This window comes from Bradysia coprophila, unplaced genomic scaffold (assembly GCF_014529535.1).
Source record: "Bradysia coprophila strain Holo2 unplaced genomic scaffold, BU_Bcop_v1 contig_232, whole genome shotgun sequence".
Lineage (NCBI taxonomy): Eukaryota > Metazoa > Arthropoda > Insecta > Diptera > Sciaridae > Bradysia > Bradysia coprophila.
The window spans coordinates 7409819-7427511 of NW_023503493.1; the positions used below are offsets into that span (position 1 = coordinate 7409819).

Sequence of the window (17693 nt, forward strand, 5' to 3'; positions counted from 1 at the left end):
GTACGAAAATCAAATTTTTATGTCATCCGGGCGGACAATAGACCATACCTGTTTTACACTTTCATTGTTATAAACATCCCTAGATGAGCTTGGATACATGTGAAATATGTGGAGCGAATTCGAATTTTGCTCGGACGACAATCCCATAGGTGATATGAAGCAATTTATTGGGATTTGGTGTAATCTTTTCGATTATGTCGGTATTTTCGTCGAAAGTGGCGACGTTTTATGTTTGGTGACGATATTAAAAGCTTGGTATAACATTGTTGGTAACGTTTGAATTTATTGTTAAAATTTTCTTTATAAAGAAGAGGTCTGATTTTAACATAACCCAATACACACAATTAAGCGCGTACAACGAGTGCCTAACACTAGGAAAGTGTACGTCGAATGATCTTTGTAAAATATATTTTATTCACAGCGGGAGGAAACGTTAAATTTACTAGTTAAAAAACTGCATATTATTGGGGTGAATATAAGATGCATTTCTATGGAACAAAGTATTGATTGATTTTACACTAGATGCACCACTTCCATCTTTCAACTCAGCGTCGATTGTATAGAAATGGTTATCTGTAATGTTCTACTCCCTTGCACACGTAAAAATTCCCACTTTCGTATCTAAGGTGTTACTGCTTCTTCCTCTTCGTTTCTATGATTTCTTTCAATTCGTATTTTATTTCAAATGACAAATGAGAGAAATTAGAGGAACAACGAACAGTTGAGATACAAAAGTGGGATTTTTACGTGTGCAAAACAGATTTAGAAAAATTTCCATAAAATAGGCACTGGTTTGCTCCATAGATTTAAAGCACAAACAAATGATTTAATCGATTTAAGTAAGACAGAAATTCATATCGTTTTAATTGTAGGCTCGTTCGATCTTTTATAGCTGATCAGCCGAGTTGAAGTCCTTGCAATAAATTTGTGGTTATTTTTTCAACAGTTAGTCCCACACCTTGCACCAGCCCGAAAATGGCTTTTACTGCCTCATTTAAAGTTTGGGATATGTTGACGAAAGCGGTCAACAATTGTTGAATGGTATTTTCGAATGGATAAGTAATGGCACAAACAGCTTGGATAACTTGGACGAGCGTGTACTCAAATGTCAACGACACAGATTTGAAATTTTTAGAAACGGGACATTCTTCAGCGTACAACTCATCAAGAACGCAGCTATTGATTCCTGTGACCGCAATCGCCATAAATGAATAGAGCAAATCCAAAATCATAACTGATTCATGCTCTGCCTGAGACGCTTTACAGCTACATTTGTTCAGGACATTTTCGTTAATGGATGCCACGGTGTTGAAAAGTTTCTGCAATTTTTTGAGCACACATTCGTAATCAACTTTCTTTTTGCATTGAAATAGTTGGCAATTTCTAATAAATCCTTTCTGAAATTTCGAAAATTCGCGACCGAGATCGGAAAGATCATCCGTAAAGGAACATGCCAAGTCACCGATTTGAGGAGATAATGATGTAGCGACTCTGTTGAAATTGTCGATGAGCGGCAGCAATACTTTATCGAATTCAATAATGATTTTCAAACCGGATTCGTTTAGCTTACGGCATGTACTCAACGAATTTAAAATTGATGTTACGCTCGTTGTTACAATTGTTGAGTTGGAACCGGTGAAGTAGATTAATTTCTCGATGAATTCTCCCAATGATTTTACTGCGCAATTTCCTATTTCAATTGCTTTCTCCGATTTGAAACCGTCTTTAACAGCATCTTTGACACCAACGTAATATTCTTGAACGCCCTCCGCCCACGGTGCTGGACACGTACATTCTTTTTTATGATATCTCAGCCAAATTGCTGACACGCTGAAGCTGACATTTTCTTCGATTTGCTCTATTTGCTCGGCGTCTATGGCCTACAAATTTTTCCATTAAAAAATTATTTTATTGAAATGACTTACTGCATACCTTGCAAAACAATCCAAACACCAGTAGTAATTGTAAGAACTTCATTATTTTAACACTTTAACTTGACTGGTTTTGTGTTTGAGTGATAAGTAAAAAACTTCCTGCTTTTATTGAAAATGAATTGTGGAGGGAAACACACTACGGGAAACGGTGGTAGATTGGAATGAGTATGACTACTTTTTTTATCTTAACTGAACTAAATAAGAGAATAACAGAAAAGCCACGCCTTGAAGTATGCAAAGATTTTCATAGGACCGAGGAAAGTCAGGCATGTAACTGACATCTCGCCTAAATGTACGGTAGATACAAATTCGTGCATTTGTGCAATTTTGTCTAAAACAGGAATCGAACCCGAATCATCTTGCGAATCATTTAGGTTAAATATACGGGTGACATGATGTCAATTATTTTTTTTCAAAACGGAGTCTGAAGGCTAGTTCAGAAATTTGTCCTATTTTTGGTTTTTGTAACAGTGACAACTTAAAATCATTTCAATTTACTTCTCGAAGCTTTTCATTTAATACATCTGCAAATGCACATGACAAAATGACAAACCAATGGATTCGCCAACAAACAAAAGTCGTTGATGTCATGGAAAGAATTGCGTCTCTAAAGTGGAGTTGGGCAGGACATATTGCAAGAAGGACAGATGACCGTTGGACCAAAGTCATCATGGACTGGAGACCCCCCACAACAAGACCTGTCGGAAGACCACCAGAGAGATGGACAAACGGAATAAAGAAATACATCAAAGGTACATATGGACACACGAACTGGCAACAAGTGGCAATGGATCGTACAACATGGAAAAATTTAGGGGAGGCCTACTGTATCTAGCAGTGGATACAAACAGGCTAAAGAAGATGAAAATGCACATTGGCCAACCACTTCCTTTGACCGTGAGGACATTTCTGCGGTTAGTTACTACCGTCCTCATTGCGCGAGATGGATTTTTTTATCGATAAACATAGCTTCTAACACTGAACAAATAATATAAAAAAAACAGTTGTTGGAACAGATGAAAGAATATAATTTACGTAATTTAAAGCAAAATAAATTGTTTTTCGTCGAAAAAATTTATTGTTTGCTTTTCATCAATTTTTTTATTTCGAGGCATGTGCGGCGCTTTAAAATATGGTGACAAAGTCAATATGTAATCTTCGTGCATGGAGAGTAAACTTTGAATGGAAAACTTTACAGTGAATCAAATTCTCAAGATTGTGTCAACGAAGTGAATTGGTAATTTTTCTACTAATATAAGTCTAATATTTGATTCAAAATTTAAAATCTTTGACTTCATTCGTTCATGCCATCGTTCATTTTGGTCGTTGCTATCTTAGACTAACCATACTCTAAGGTTGCTATTGATAACAGATGACATAATCATTTTTGAAAGCTGATTTGAAGTTCTTGATAATAAATGTTTCCAAGAAAAGACAGTCCCAAAGCGCAACGAGAGCATATGCGATACAAATCATTGAATCGTATGAGATGTTTTTGATGTGCCTGGTTGGATGGTGCGGGATCGGCATCGGAACCATCTTTTTTTTAATTTATTGAAAAGTACTGATCATAAGATTACATTTTTCCAATATCTACCAATTCCTCTCAACACTGATTCACCCGTTCATTGTTTATTCTTCACCCGCATTCGTCGGAAAAATTGAGCTTTTTCTTCAAATTAGTAAATCATTTCTAAATAAAAGAAAACATAAATTTCTTTCATTATCTTCGAACAACAAAAGTAAAAGAAAGTTGCGTTATTGCCAATAAAAGCACGAACTTTTCCTTCATACTTTCCCAAACAAATTATGGCGAATTTATCTTTCCGTTTATCATTTCCAATTGAAAAGTGTACGCAAACAAGTAAACTGCGACAGACAGTAAAAAATCGATATTTTTGTTGTTCTTCTTGCTTTCAAGCTGGTTCACCGTTACAATAATTAACAATGGACAAGCGGAAACTAAGGGAAACAAGAAACATTTTAATGAAGGTCTAGGAAAATATCGGATGCGCCACCGAAAAGACGACACAGCACGTTAGTGTGCGCTGTGACGCAAGTGAAATCACAATGTGTGCCGTGATGCAAGTGACACCAAAAAGTTTTTGTCGAAATTCTAATTTATAGTGGTATTGGGGTACAGTTATAGGGGTATTCGAGGTATATGATAAAAGGACTCACCTGCAGTACACAGTCTCATATCTTCGTCATATCCATCCGAACAGTCAGGAGCTCCATCGCACAAATATTGAATAGATATACAGTTTCCATCGCCAGGGCACTTAAATGGCTCGTACGGATGACAGGCGTCTGTGAAAAAAAGAAAAATACAAAATTCACTAAAGAAACATTTACATTGTGTATACCGCTGAATCGCTATTCTATCCCATTTCGTTGTACTAAAATCTACATATTAATGTGTCCCAAAACAACAATTACTTAAATTATGCAAAAGGCAATAGATGTTAGAAATTCATACCCGAAGAATACACCCCAGCCAACAATAGCCAACATTTATTTGTCGGAACACCGCACGTATTGTGGTCAGGAATGTATGTTATATTCACACTTCACCTTCCCTGTCTTTTAATAATTTAAACGAACAACATGTCTGCATATTGTATGACAGGATGAGTTTGGGAAAACACACGTCCAATTAACGCCATGTTAAGAACAAACACTTTAATTAAGTTTTGCTGTTCGTTGGAACGTAAATAAATTTAGCATTTATGTGAACCTGATATTAAACAGGAACGGATAATAAATGTTTCCGGATAATTATTTCACTTTGACATATATGATGGTATAATGCCGCACACCGTGTGGGTGTGTTACACACCCAGTATAATATCTGAATATGCCTCGGGTAGTGCAGACTAAAATAATCTGTTTTTGGGATAGTTGTTCTTGAAGTTTATTTGAATCCACCTGAGCCAGACAATTATTCCCTTGACTGAAAGTCAGGGTCTTATGAAAGAAAATACCCTTAAATGTCCGTAACGCTAAGTTCACTATGATATTTTGAAAATGTTCTACATTGGCAAAAAACGTTAAATACAGAAAACGTCCGTACACTTGTTCCCTCGATAACTCGAGTAATTCTTAACCGATTTGCAAAATTTTGGTTTTAATCGACGGAGAATGAAAATCATGAGGTTAAGTTCGTAGATGGGCAATATTGGGATAATGAGATGGGAGTAATTCTCAAGAGAATTTTATTCCTTGTTACCGCGATAACTTCCCTAATTCTTATCAGATTTTCAAATTTTTTGTGTTATTCGACGAAGATTGAAATTCTTGAGGTTGAGTTTGCAGATGGATAATGTTAGAACAACAAGATTGGAGAAATTCTACACAGACGCTTTTCCTTGTGGACTCGATAGCTCGAGTAATTCTTTACCGATTTGCAAAATTTTGGTTTTAATCGACGGAGAATGAAAATCATGAGGTTAAGTTCGTAGATGGGCAATATTGGAGTAATGAGATGTGAGTAATTCTCAAGAGATTTTTTTACTTGTTACCGCGATAACTTCCATAATTCTTATCCGATTTTCAAAGATTTTGTCTTAATCGACGAAGATTGAAACTCTTGAGGCTGAGTTTGCTGATGGATAATATTCGAACAACGAGATGGGAGATATTCTACACAGACGCTTTTTCTTGTTACCGCGCGATAACTTGAGTAATTTTTACCCGATTTTCAAATTTTTTGTTTTAATTGACAGAGAATGACATATTGGAGTAGTGAGTTTGGAGTAATTGTAAACATAACTTGTTTACCACGACATTTTTGCAACGGATTTCCAGAAAAATTTCTTATTTGACGAGTAGTGAATTTCTGGATTTCTGGTCTAACAATTAAGAAGTACTTCCCAAAAGAGTTTTTGCTTGCTTGAGAAACCGATAGCTCGAGTAATTCTCAGAGGCTTCAAAAATCAATTTCGACCAGTAGCGTAATTCATGTGGTTAAACTCGAACATTGGAATTTAATTGGACTAGTAATCTGGGATATACGACAATTTTTGCGTGAAATCCGTATTCTTAAAAGAATTTTTTTCGTTCCTAAAATGTTTGAACGAGTGTGAACTTTGTGGCCAGAGCGAAGCGAGGGCCGTAATTCACACGAGTTATATTTTTTCAAGAGGTAGGCAGGAAATACGCCAAATTATACTCAGACGCTTTTCCTTGTTATCGTGATCACTTAAGTAATTTTTACCCGATTTTAAGTTCGTAGATGGATAATATTGGAGTAGTGAGGTTGGAGTATAATTGTAAACACAACTTGTTACCGCGACATTTTTGCAACGGATTTCCAGAAAAAAAATTATTCGACGAGTAAGTGAATCTGGATTTCTGGTCGAACAATCTAGAAGTCTAGAACAATCTTGCTTGCTTGATAACACGATAACTCGAGTAATTCTCAGAGGCTTCGAAAATCGCAGATTTGAAAATATTAAGTGTTTTCGACCAGTATCGTAATTCATGTGGTTAAATTCGAACATTGGACTTTATTGGACTGGTAATCTGCGATATACGACAATTTTTGCGTGAAATCGCGTTCTTAAAAGAAATTTTTCGTTCCTAAAGTGTTTGCACGAGTGTGAATTTTGTCAGAGCCGTAATTCACATGAGTTTTTTTTTCAAGAGGTAAGCAAGAAATGCGCCACCTGTTCAGCGCTTTTAGTAGACTATATAGGAGACTCAACTTAGGAGTAAGACATCGCTCGCTGGACCTTCAACTCATAGCTCTTTTTGTTTCTTCGGGAAATTAAATAAATATGAGTAAAATGAAGCATGTGATGACTGCTGTTTTCTGAATAAAAGAGACATCACCTTTTCATGTGACTTTAATTTTGTGATCTCAAAAACACCACCTCATTTAAAAATGGTTAGAAAACTAAGGCTGGAATTATAGAAAAAAAATAGCCAGTCAAGGGATCTGACCCACCCAAGAGGTGGGGCCTAGTGTTTACACAGTCAACTCTATTCTCTGCCCCTTCATTATGCCATCAATAACCTCAGAGACCAAAAATAAAATATCGTCCGTTCAGTCATCCAATTCATTTTACTCAATATACACAAAAGCCAATTTAATCTCATCACATTTTCATTTAACGTAAATTAATTGACTAACTAATCGAATTTACAGTGAACGGCATTTACGAATACATAGGTCTTTTCCGAGGCGAGGCACGTTTAACTTAACTAAAATTGTTTAACGTGACATTACCGTCGTCTACGGTTATAGAACGATTTAATTGGCCATCGGTCTTGTTCTTGTGTCAATGCATTTTATTTAATAAAAATTTTCTTTTTATTAGTCTTGCTTGTCTGAAAGGTTGAGACTCTTAAATTCAATTATCTTAACGTTCGCATGGCGCAAAATTACATTCTTAGGGACAGGAATATGTTATAAGCTATACTATGATTTCTAGTTTATCGTAGGTTTTCGGTTATCTCAGTCGATTTTATCGGTGCTATCTTTCTTGATTGGATGTTTACTCTGTAATTGGAAGTATCCAATTTATTCATGACATACCTCAGTTTAGTTATCTTGATTATCCACTATGGTTTTAGTGTTCATCTCCTATTCTTGTATTTCGCTTTCGAAACCCTTCAAGAAAAATACTGCCTAAGTTCAAGTATGTCTTTCAAAATTTTGTGTGCATCCAGATTCCAGACACAGATACGGGAAGCCATAGCCGGCATCCAATCAATTCGTTGAGGTATTTTAATGTTTCAAACACAAAAACGCAGTCATTTGCTTAGCAACAAATTTTCTTTTTAAATGTGGTCGGTGGACGCTGCTGTTATGTATTTTTCCGGATTTTTTCAATTTTAAATGTTTATCGTGTAGTAGGGATAATTACCGATCGAATGGTACCAAATTGCATAACTGACTGATCCTTCCATCCGATAAGTTCTCGGTTAACTGACAAGGCACAGGCAAATGTCTGTGTGAAGTGACATGACGGCACTTAGGGCCATACTATGATAATTAATTTATTGTTGTTTTTCATTTCCGACGCTAATTTTGAATTTCGCAATAGCTTGCGGTTTCAATTACATATTTCATCAATGCCGGTTGAGTTGGTCGTTTTAAAACATCTGTGATAAACAGCATTTGAAACAGATTTTCCGCTTCCAAAGTTGTTTCGAAATCAATCATTTATTTAACAAAATGAATTTGACATCGTCCGATGTGAAGGCATAAAAATGGCAAACCGTCTGAACGTACAACAAATAGCTAAAAAAAAATTGTTGGTGCAGCTCAAGAACAAATGGGCAGTCTGTGTAACGGTTTCGTTTTGTAGAATCTCTTTGATCGTCTCAATGCTAAAAAGGAAAGTCTGTCCGAAATTGCACTACATAAAATATTGTTACTCTAGTCCGTAGTCATTGCCGCTTGTGGCTGAGAAGTGAAATCTTACATAAAATATAAGACAAACTCATCTAGCATACGGTATGCTGCATACCTAGTGCCAATTTTCTTCTATAATATCTAACAAAATATCCAACCGAACTGTGGCATAGTGTATAGTAAGGTAGTAGTAAAATATACCAAAAATGCTTCTCTCTCACCTGACGAATATTATGATGAAGTCATTTATATTTTTTGATGGAATGGAATATTCGTTTAAATATTTGAAAACATGAAAACTATTTCCACTTTTTATTAAGAAACATTTTCTTTAAATTCATAATAAATAGAAAGTGTCAGTCACGTTATTCAGATTAATGGTATACGAGAGCGAATATTTTTCAAAGACCATTTTATTTTCATGAAAGAAAATTAAGGTCGTGAAACGACAAGTTACTTTTACTGTGGTACTTAGTTGTACGTTTACTTTCATTTTAAGTAGAAAAGTTCTCATGAAAATCCAGTTTAAACGCTTGATGGAAGAGAGCAAAAAAGAAAAACTTTGCATGCGCTTTAACCTCGTGACAAATGAATTCATTTCAAAGACATTAGCAGTATGTTGAGTAAATGAAAAGAGACAATTAAAATAATTCACTTTCGTACTTTTGGATTTTTGCATTTCTGAAACGAAGTATATTATGGAAAGGTCAGATCATTTTTCTATGATACCAACACATTCTAGACCCCACTCATACTGTTACAAATGAATAATCACCATGTTAAGGGTACGTCTATTTTCTCATCCTGCATGAAAATTAGGGTGTAGCGGTTTTGACAAAATGTCTTAGTTCTTCTAAGGCTCAGCCGGAAATCCACTCAGCTGGTCCATCTGATCATTTTATGAAAAAAAAATTGAAACTTTAATTTTGTGCTGCCGTCAGATCGATTTTTGAAAATTTCGTCGTTTTCGGTCCACGTCACATTAATAGATTTTTTACGGTGGGCTCAGTGTACATAAAAAGTTGGGTCCACAATGTAATCTAATCTCCAGACTTCACAGATTATTTCACAAAAAAGATCAAGTCTAAAAAATATTTTTTGAGTTCATGACTGATCGTCAAAGTTCCCCGATGGTGATTTTGAGACTTTAATCTCGCCACAAAATTTGATGAAAATGTGCAAAAATGTAAATTATCGGCGTTTTTACCCTTCTTGTAAAACAGTATCCTTTTGTCTACTGATATGTTTGATGGCTCAAAAACTTTGTTAGGAATAACTCCTAAGTGATCGTTCTATCAAGCATTACAGAAATTTCAGTATTTTCCGTTTTTTATCAACATTTCACAAAATATTACCTTAAGACTTATTCTCTGATGTAAGACCCTTGACTTAACAGTTAGAACTGAATATACTCCGAAATATTAATCGAAAATTGATTCTACTGGAGGGCTTTTACTTCTATTGCAATTATGGAACCGGTTGTAACCAGAAAACTACATAGGTTTGCGAGATGAATGAATATCCAATTTCTGATTTTCGGCGATCTAAAAATTGGTAACATTCAATCCTTTAATATTAATTTAAACGAGTCTCAGACTCCACTCTAGTCTGATTTTTTTCTAGCGAATTTAGGGTTATTCCTATCAAAAATTTAGTTCTGAAAAGATTTTATTTATTCCCTTTCTTTTGCAAACAAAATCAAACTTTGTCTTGCCTTGACTGTTGATCTTTTCATCGTTAGTTTGTTGTCCCATTGGTAATAAGAAATTAACCGAATTCATTCACCTTTTTCATTTTATTTCAAATTTAGAAATATTTGAAATAAAATGAAAAGTACTGAAATACACACCTAGTCGTTATCCCCAAGATAGAACCTGTGCTCACTGCTAAAGTGCCATTTAATGTTTATTATGGAAAATGGTAACATTGCTGAACCGATTCAAAACTCTGCATCTGTAACAATGCAGAATGTATTGTTTCCAAACACGAACCATGCACTCGACCCGAGTACTGTACATAATTTTCTATATATAAAACATTGCAACTTAAGGCGAAAACAAACACAATAATGTTTCATTTAGAAGAAACTTTCAGGTGGCGGTTGTGAGAGTGTTCTGTGTGTATTATGTGGTGTTTGAATGACTCATTCTGGAAATGAACAGATTAACTTAACATTATGAGTGTATTTAAGGAAAATTAAATTTGAAAGCAAACAGATTTCGAAAGTTTACAATTAACAGCACACATTTTGTACGAGAGAATAATACGGTTGTTGCGAAACAAATGTTTTACGTTCATGATTCGTTATTATTACCTGCACCAACGGGAGATCCATACATTTTTTTTTGTACCATTGTATCCATAATAAACTGTATGAACCCGCTGGAGCAATTTATTCAAATTTATTATGAAAGCACATTTACAACTTCGTTTCAGAGTCAGAAGGTACGGAGATTTTCACTGCAGCATAGCACTGTAATATACAACAACTTATTACGTGTTTTGGCCTTGGTGTCGTGTTCATTTTAGTTTGACTAAAACGAATTCTTTTGATCATTCAGTGATGTTTTCAAAAATAAAAACAAAAAATGTCGTTCCGCAGTAGCAGCAAAATGAAAATTTCCTCTCTATATAATTCCAACGAATAATTAATTCAATTAAGCTGTTCCATCGTAAACACACGGTGTCCTTTTCCCGACATTCCTCTGTGTATTTTTCCCATTCCGTCATTTCCATTCATAATGGTTTGTTGGCTGAGGCTTCAAGTATTTCAATCAAATTATTTTTTGTAGAGATTAGTTCTAATGGAAAACGTGTCGGGGTAAATTCAACTTAAAATAGAAACACTTTCATCACTTGTAAAACACCCAGTGGATCGGCTGAAATGCTAAGCAATTTTTCGCTCAATATTTTCGTAGAAAAACCGATGATGTGTGGGAGGCAAAGAGTGTCTTCGTTTACCTAACACTAACTCGTATACATAACAGTGTTTATATAGGAATTGTAAATAATCTTTGAAAGATTTCGTGTAACTCATTTTTTATGGAATCCCTGGGAATTACCTACACGTTAGTTAATCAAGCCGAAATGCAACTTCTTCATCAAATCTCTTAAATGGTTAAATGTCCAAAGTATGATATATCACTGGTTTTCTCTTTTCACCTTGTCAACTTTTCCGTTGAAACATTCACTTCAGCAATATCAAAGAATTTGTAAAAAAAGTATTAACTTTTAGATGCGCAAGCGTATCGCGCTAAAAATCTATAAATGTGCAACTTCTTCTGCAACTCATCGCCTATTGTTTTGCCACAAAACCTGCTGCAAAAGAAAAGAAAGTTCAGCATTTTTTCGGGATTTCTGGTATTGTTTCCTAATTTTTCAGATTTCTTAGAAATAAAATTCTCTAAAATAAACCCTGCCTGTAATGGTTAGTTTTCGCAGGGAGTGAATTGCTATGTAATGGTCAACTTTCGCATGGGGTAGGTTATAAATTAGAATACAGATTTGCTTTTATCACAAAATAGTTGATAAAATACAATTATTAAACGTAAAGCTTGTGCAGAATCAGCAACAGCTGAACTTTACCAGCTGATCAACAAACATATTCTACTTGTATCAATCAAAACACATTCTAAAGAAGGATGATAGATGACCTTAACGTATGTATGCACTGTATGTAGCTTACAGTGCATACATACGTTAAGGTCATCTATCATCCTTCTTTAGAATGTGTTTTGATTGATACAAGTAGAATATGTTTGTTGATCAGCTGGTAAAGTTCAGCTGTTGCTGATTCTGCACAAACTTTACGTTTAATAATTGTAGTTGACCGATACTCAGCCGCTATCTCAGCCGTTTAAGAGAAGTAACTAGGAATAATAGCAGAATATGTACTTTCCTTTAGAGACTATCTAAATCGATTTACTAAAGGTTTACTCAGTTCTAAGTTCTAAATAAAATCGCCCTACTCTGGTGTCACAATGGTCACAATTTCGAATGTTAGTGAATAACAAAATTGATCTAAACTACAGTTGAGTCTAATGAATGTCTTGGTTAATGATTTGATGAGCACTTAAGAACGGAGAAAATCATGAATGAAAGTAAATTGGCCCAACGAACGTCTATTTTTAAACTTGGTAATTTATTCATACGAAAATCCTTCATAACTAATTTCTTAAAAGTCCTTCATTCGCCTCGTAATCATCATTCTAATTGGATTAATTTTAAAAGAAAATTCCACTAAATATTTCAACAAATGTGACAACAACGTAGAAAAAGGGTTACGAGTAAATTGTGATAAGATATTCATTTTAATCTTGTAATTAGACCTTCGTCTAGCGAAAGAGAGAGAGGGAGAGACAGGTCAGAGAAAGTTGTTCGTAAAATTATTACAAAAGACTTTGCAGTTTTTCATTAAAGTGTCCTTTAGGCATCTTTGTGCGGAGAACGTAATCAATAAGTAATGATGATGGATGGATGGTAAGTCATTTTTGAAAGTCGTTTTTAATTGTAGCCAGTGTCATTATCCTAAATAGCTATGCAGTTGGCTTTAATTTATTGAGCGTCGAGTTACTCGCGGAGATTTACTTTTGTGTTTTGCAGCTGTTTATGATAAGTATATTGCTTATATGTCGCTTTTTTCCGCATGTTTTAATGAAAGTTTGTCCACCTTACTGTGGAACGCATATGATCATAAACTGACAAGTCCCCGGGTGTAATGTATCCGCACATGATTCGCTGGAATTTTATAGAAGTGAGCTAGTGACAGGCCCGCAGCTAGGGGCGGGGGGGGGGGGGGGCATCGCCCCTCCTGACGATTCTCTTGCCCCCCTGGGATTTTTAAAGAAAATAAAAATTTTTCGCTCGCACATAACCAACTCTTATCATTTTGCTTGCAAGAGTAAGAAATTCAATTACTAACAATTAGTACTGCTATTCCCATGTTATCTTGTCGGTTTTGTTTTTGTATATAATTTCTTTAAAGAATCCAAAGTAAGTCTATGAACGGAACCGAAATTACACAGCTTTGAAATTGCTGACAAGTGGAAATTTTTTATTGAATGTTGCTGGAATGAGATTCAATGTCAAACACGACACCCCATTTTGAAGCATGAGAATTTTTCGACTTCAACATTTCGCCTGATGCGCATCGGGGTACACTGGTGGGAAGAGTGCGGGATCACGGGATCATCTCTACCGGAAAGAGATTTTGGGAAAAGTTAATGTACGCGAATCAAACCCTTTTTCCGTATTTCTAAATGTTGATGATCGCGAAGTTCCTAAAAGTTCCCGTTGGGAATGCAATTTTGTGTACCTTTGTAAACCTCGGTTTCAGTTTCAATTGAAATCTTCTGACGATATGGCAACCTCGGTGTCACTATCCGAGAATGAACACTTTCGGAACAAAGAGCACAGGACAGCGAACGTCATGAAATTCGTAACTTTGGGGTGTCCTTCAAGCATTATGAATGTTAACTGAGTGAGGCCAAACTTTCGCCTGCGTCGTAATTTTATTTTGATGCAGTGCTTTAGTACAAAATCTCAAAAAACGTAAAAACTTCCATCTATTGAAAGTAACCATTTGAAACTATTTGTGTTTCCGTTACTTGAGATAGAGAGAAAAGAAAAGTAAATCCATTCGATTCTAGTCTGTCGTAGAAAAATATTTATATAAGGCGTGATCTTTTTGTTCTAATATGATTAATAAATTGAATTGAATTGAATTTGAAAATATCTTACTCTTGCAAAGCAGATGCTTCTTTAACTCTTAGTAAAAATAAGATTTTAGAAAGCGTAAGAGTTTTGTGTTAAAACACGATTTTAATAAAGAATACGCAAAAGAAACACACGATCCCGGGGAGAAAACATTATTTCCACCAGCGTCGTAGCACTGCTTTCTAAATGACTGTATTTAAATAGATAATTTTTACTTTGTGCGATTCACCAACAAAAAGCGATAATCTCCATATCTACAACTTTTCAAAAATGGAAACTTCGGGTCAAGAAAATAAATTCCATGCAAGTGGAAATGAGAAAATTTTTGCCTTCGGCGAAATTAGACTACTTTTAAAAACACAATAACTTTTCCAAATATTACGTTGGGGCACTGCCCCCCCTGGCCATTCATCCTGGCTACGGGCCTGTAGTGAGTTTTGAGATCAACAGGGAAAGACTTGACAGGAAACATTTTCTTTTTACTTTCGTTATCAATAACGCGTTCAAGTTTGAGTGAAACGAAAGATCTAGTCCTTCTGGTTGTTTTCGTAAAAGGTTCGGTTTGTGGAAGCTGTTGTAATTTTCAGACGATTTAGCCGTGCGAACGTTTTAATAATTGTATGTACAGCTCTTTTAAGCACTTGGTTTTTGCTTCCGACTTGTTTCCTATGACCGTTGCCAATATGCAACGTTAGGCACTGAGAATAGATTCACTAGTATTTGCAGTATAGGTGCCCGTATCCTTAATCTGGTGATAACTGGCTATTCACTTGTCTTTTTAATAGTTTGTCTTCACTTATCTTCAATAGTTTAACGCAGAAACTATTTTTGGGAAAACATTTTCCCTCGCATTTTCCTATATTTTTCTAGATTTTCACATCCTAAATTCTGTAAAACTTTAAAACATTTTTTATTGTTTTTCCCCAAAAGAAATACTGTTGTCCCAGACTGAAATGACAATTTTCCTCGTAAATGTAGCGATCAACGATAAACTGTTGATTCAAGCGCTGGTTTATTTCAAAAACAAAACCAGCAGATAAAGAATCAATTGACACTCTTGCAGCGTCATTTAAAACTAGTAAATCTTCCAACAAAGAAACTCCAATAAATCGTGCTCGGGATCATTGCTCTTAACATCCACCCAACTAAAACTATTTCTGTTTCTTTTTTTCGGAATTGACATAAAATTTTCATCTAAAATTGCAGCATGCCGTAAATAAATACAGTGCAATAAAATTTGTCGAAACACCGTCGTCCTCTGACATTCAGGATCAGGACGGTATATATTCACATATCGCTACACATATCCAATACCGAAAGTCGTAATATCAACCTTGACAAACAGCAGGCTGCCATATGTAACCATAAAACGAGCACTAAAACAGGCAATCTCAATAAAAATTAGATGCTCAGCACGTTCACCAGATGTCTAAATTAGGAAGGTCACGTTGTTTTATCGAAATTTTCTTTAATGTAATTTCATATGGTTACATACATCAACATCCACACCTACACTTTTCGGCTATATGCTTTTTTTCCAGCTTAGATTGACATAGTGTCCGTAGGTAGGTAGATGAAGCTGTTCATGTTTTATAGCATATGGTGTTCGTTCCTATACAGTAATACAGTGTATTACACAAAGGATTTCCGAGCCGTAGTGAGCTCCATAAGAATCCATTATAAACCATCACACAGCGCAGTGGATGATGGTCATGAATTTATATCGCATTAAACTTCTGAAACTTTTTTCCTAAGCGAAGGAATTTTTTTCCCCCCACAACATGAATGTTCTTTTGTGAGCTTTTGACATTTAGATTTTTTATCTGGTTTTCATAATTTGATATTAGGCTTAACATGCCATTTTGCCCGTATAATGGCGAAATGAACTGTATAACGTATATTATAGAGCGTTGATTTCGAATGTATAACGTTGGGAAAGGTTGAAATTAATTTCATAAAATTTAAACAGTTGATCTGTGGATTGATTGCAGCTAAGGGCTTTTATATGGTTTTATGATACATAAAATATCGACGAATTGATGCTTCTTTGCCAGTGTTTCTAATTCCGAGTTGTTACGTTCAAATTCTCAAAATTCTAAATGAGGGAATCCTTTGAAAACGTACCTACTGAAATCGAACGCATTTTCTGGCGGACTTATTTATACCCTGAAAGGTCCCTAGGAGATGACAAGACAACATGCCTTTTTCTTATGGAATTTTACTTACTCATGACCATTTCATGTATTCAAAATCCAATTTAACTGAATTATTTGACATTTTTGCTCGTCAATCCAGAGTTTTCAATTTTGGCTCGTTACTCATTTTTTATTGTACCTTTAATAATAAGCCCGAAACGACTCAGCTCCACATGGAACTCCAGGAGATTGACTTCCCATCGAAAAAAATTTATTTGAACAGTAGGCATGGGCGATAATGAAAATGATTATCGATAATTATCAATTATCGATAATCGATAATTATCGACTTTTTTTATCGAAAATTATCAAAAAAATATCGATAATTATTGATATTTTGATAATTATCAAGATATCGATAATTCGATATATCGATATTTCGGTCCGAAAATCCGATATTTATCGATATATTCCGATATATCGGTATATTATCATGAATTTTCAGATAAATATCAAAATATCGATATTTTGATAATTATCGAATTTCGATATTTTGATAATTATTAAATTATCGATAACGATATGATTAATCGATTATCGATAATTTCTTTCGATTGATATTATCGATAATTTTGAACGCCTCCCATCCCTATTGAACAGTTGAGAATTACTAACACTAATAAAGTTGAAATATATTTAACGTTGTTATGCTTGATTTCCTCTTACGCCGTTTACGCTCCGTTTAGCTAAAACACGCCTCTGTTTTATTGTTTAAAGTGTAAACCGGTTGAAAACGGAGTGTAAAAGGCGTGAGTGGAAATCATGCATTAGTCATAGCGAATGCATCAAGTCGAGAGATATCTAACTTAAAGTATAACTGTTAGACCTTCGTCTTGATGTTCCTCTCTAGAAATAAAATATTTCTCGTGTTTATATGATTTTGCTACAAGTAAAACTCTACGTAGCTTCGCCTTTCTCTTTATATGTCATATTTCACTAGATCAAGTTCAATCTAACAAAATTTACTATACACAGTCCTCATCTTTCCCATTTTGATTACTTGTATACCTTTAACTAATAACTAAGCACTTCTTTCGCAGCAGATTGTTCCGTAGCAGATTGTTTCGTGGTTAGAGATCTCAACGGGTAAGTAATGCTTACTAAGTACAGCGAAAATTTATGTAAACCCAGAAATGTGATCCATAGAAAAAACGACATAAATAACAGCGTAAGATGTCTTTGTGCAAAATTTTGTACTCTACACAAAAGTCTTTGTATCCCTAAATTAACTTTGCTAAAACCTAACATTTATGTCCGTGTAAAATGACACACATTCTCAATTTTCCTTTACCGTATCCAGTATCAATATAAAAATGGAAAAAAGTCATTTCCTCTCGTAAAATAAGAAAATCAATGAATAAATCAATGACAATACACAGCATTAAATCAAATAAATGTCCTATGAGAAAAACCTTATTCTATTTGCCGAATAGATTTATTCTATGGTGAAGACACCCATGCACATATAGCTCTTACGTTTAAAAAAAA

General features: G+C 34.8%; 2 protein-coding genes across 2 annotated transcripts in view; both read right to left on the reverse strand.

Moving 5' to 3' along the window:
- The window catches only part of LOC119076218 (IDLSRF-like peptide), a 57734-nt gene that overhangs the window by 13901 nt on the left and 26140 nt on the right, over window positions 1–17693 (reverse strand). Inside the window, exon 2 of the mRNA XM_037182870.1 lies at window positions 4116–4244. Within this exon, the coding sequence (XP_037038765.1) occupies window positions 4116–4244 (129 nt within the window). The remainder of the gene's footprint in view (window positions 1–4115; window positions 4245–17693) is intronic.
- Window positions 267–2007, reverse strand: LOC119076217. The gene is made up of 2 exons (XM_037182869.1): window positions 1933–2007; window positions 267–1880 (listed from the first exon to the last, which is right to left on the reverse strand). The coding sequence occupies exons 1-2, from the start codon at window positions 1975–1977 to the stop codon at window positions 897–899; spliced, it is 1029 nt and encodes a 342-aa protein (XP_037038764.1). The 5' UTR covers window positions 1978–2007; the 3' UTR covers window positions 267–896.

What these genes read in the sequence shown, in the direction of transcription:
- LOC119076217 (XM_037182869.1), bottom strand. Translation starts at nt 1,977, where the DNA reads ATGAAGTTCTTACAATTACTACTGGTGTTTGGATTGTTTTGCAAG. An exon ending in TGTTTGGATTGTTTTGCAAG is followed by an intron (nt 1,881 to 1,932) that starts GTATGCAGTAAG and finishes AAAAATTTGTAG; the next exon opens with GCCATAGACGCCGAGCAAAT.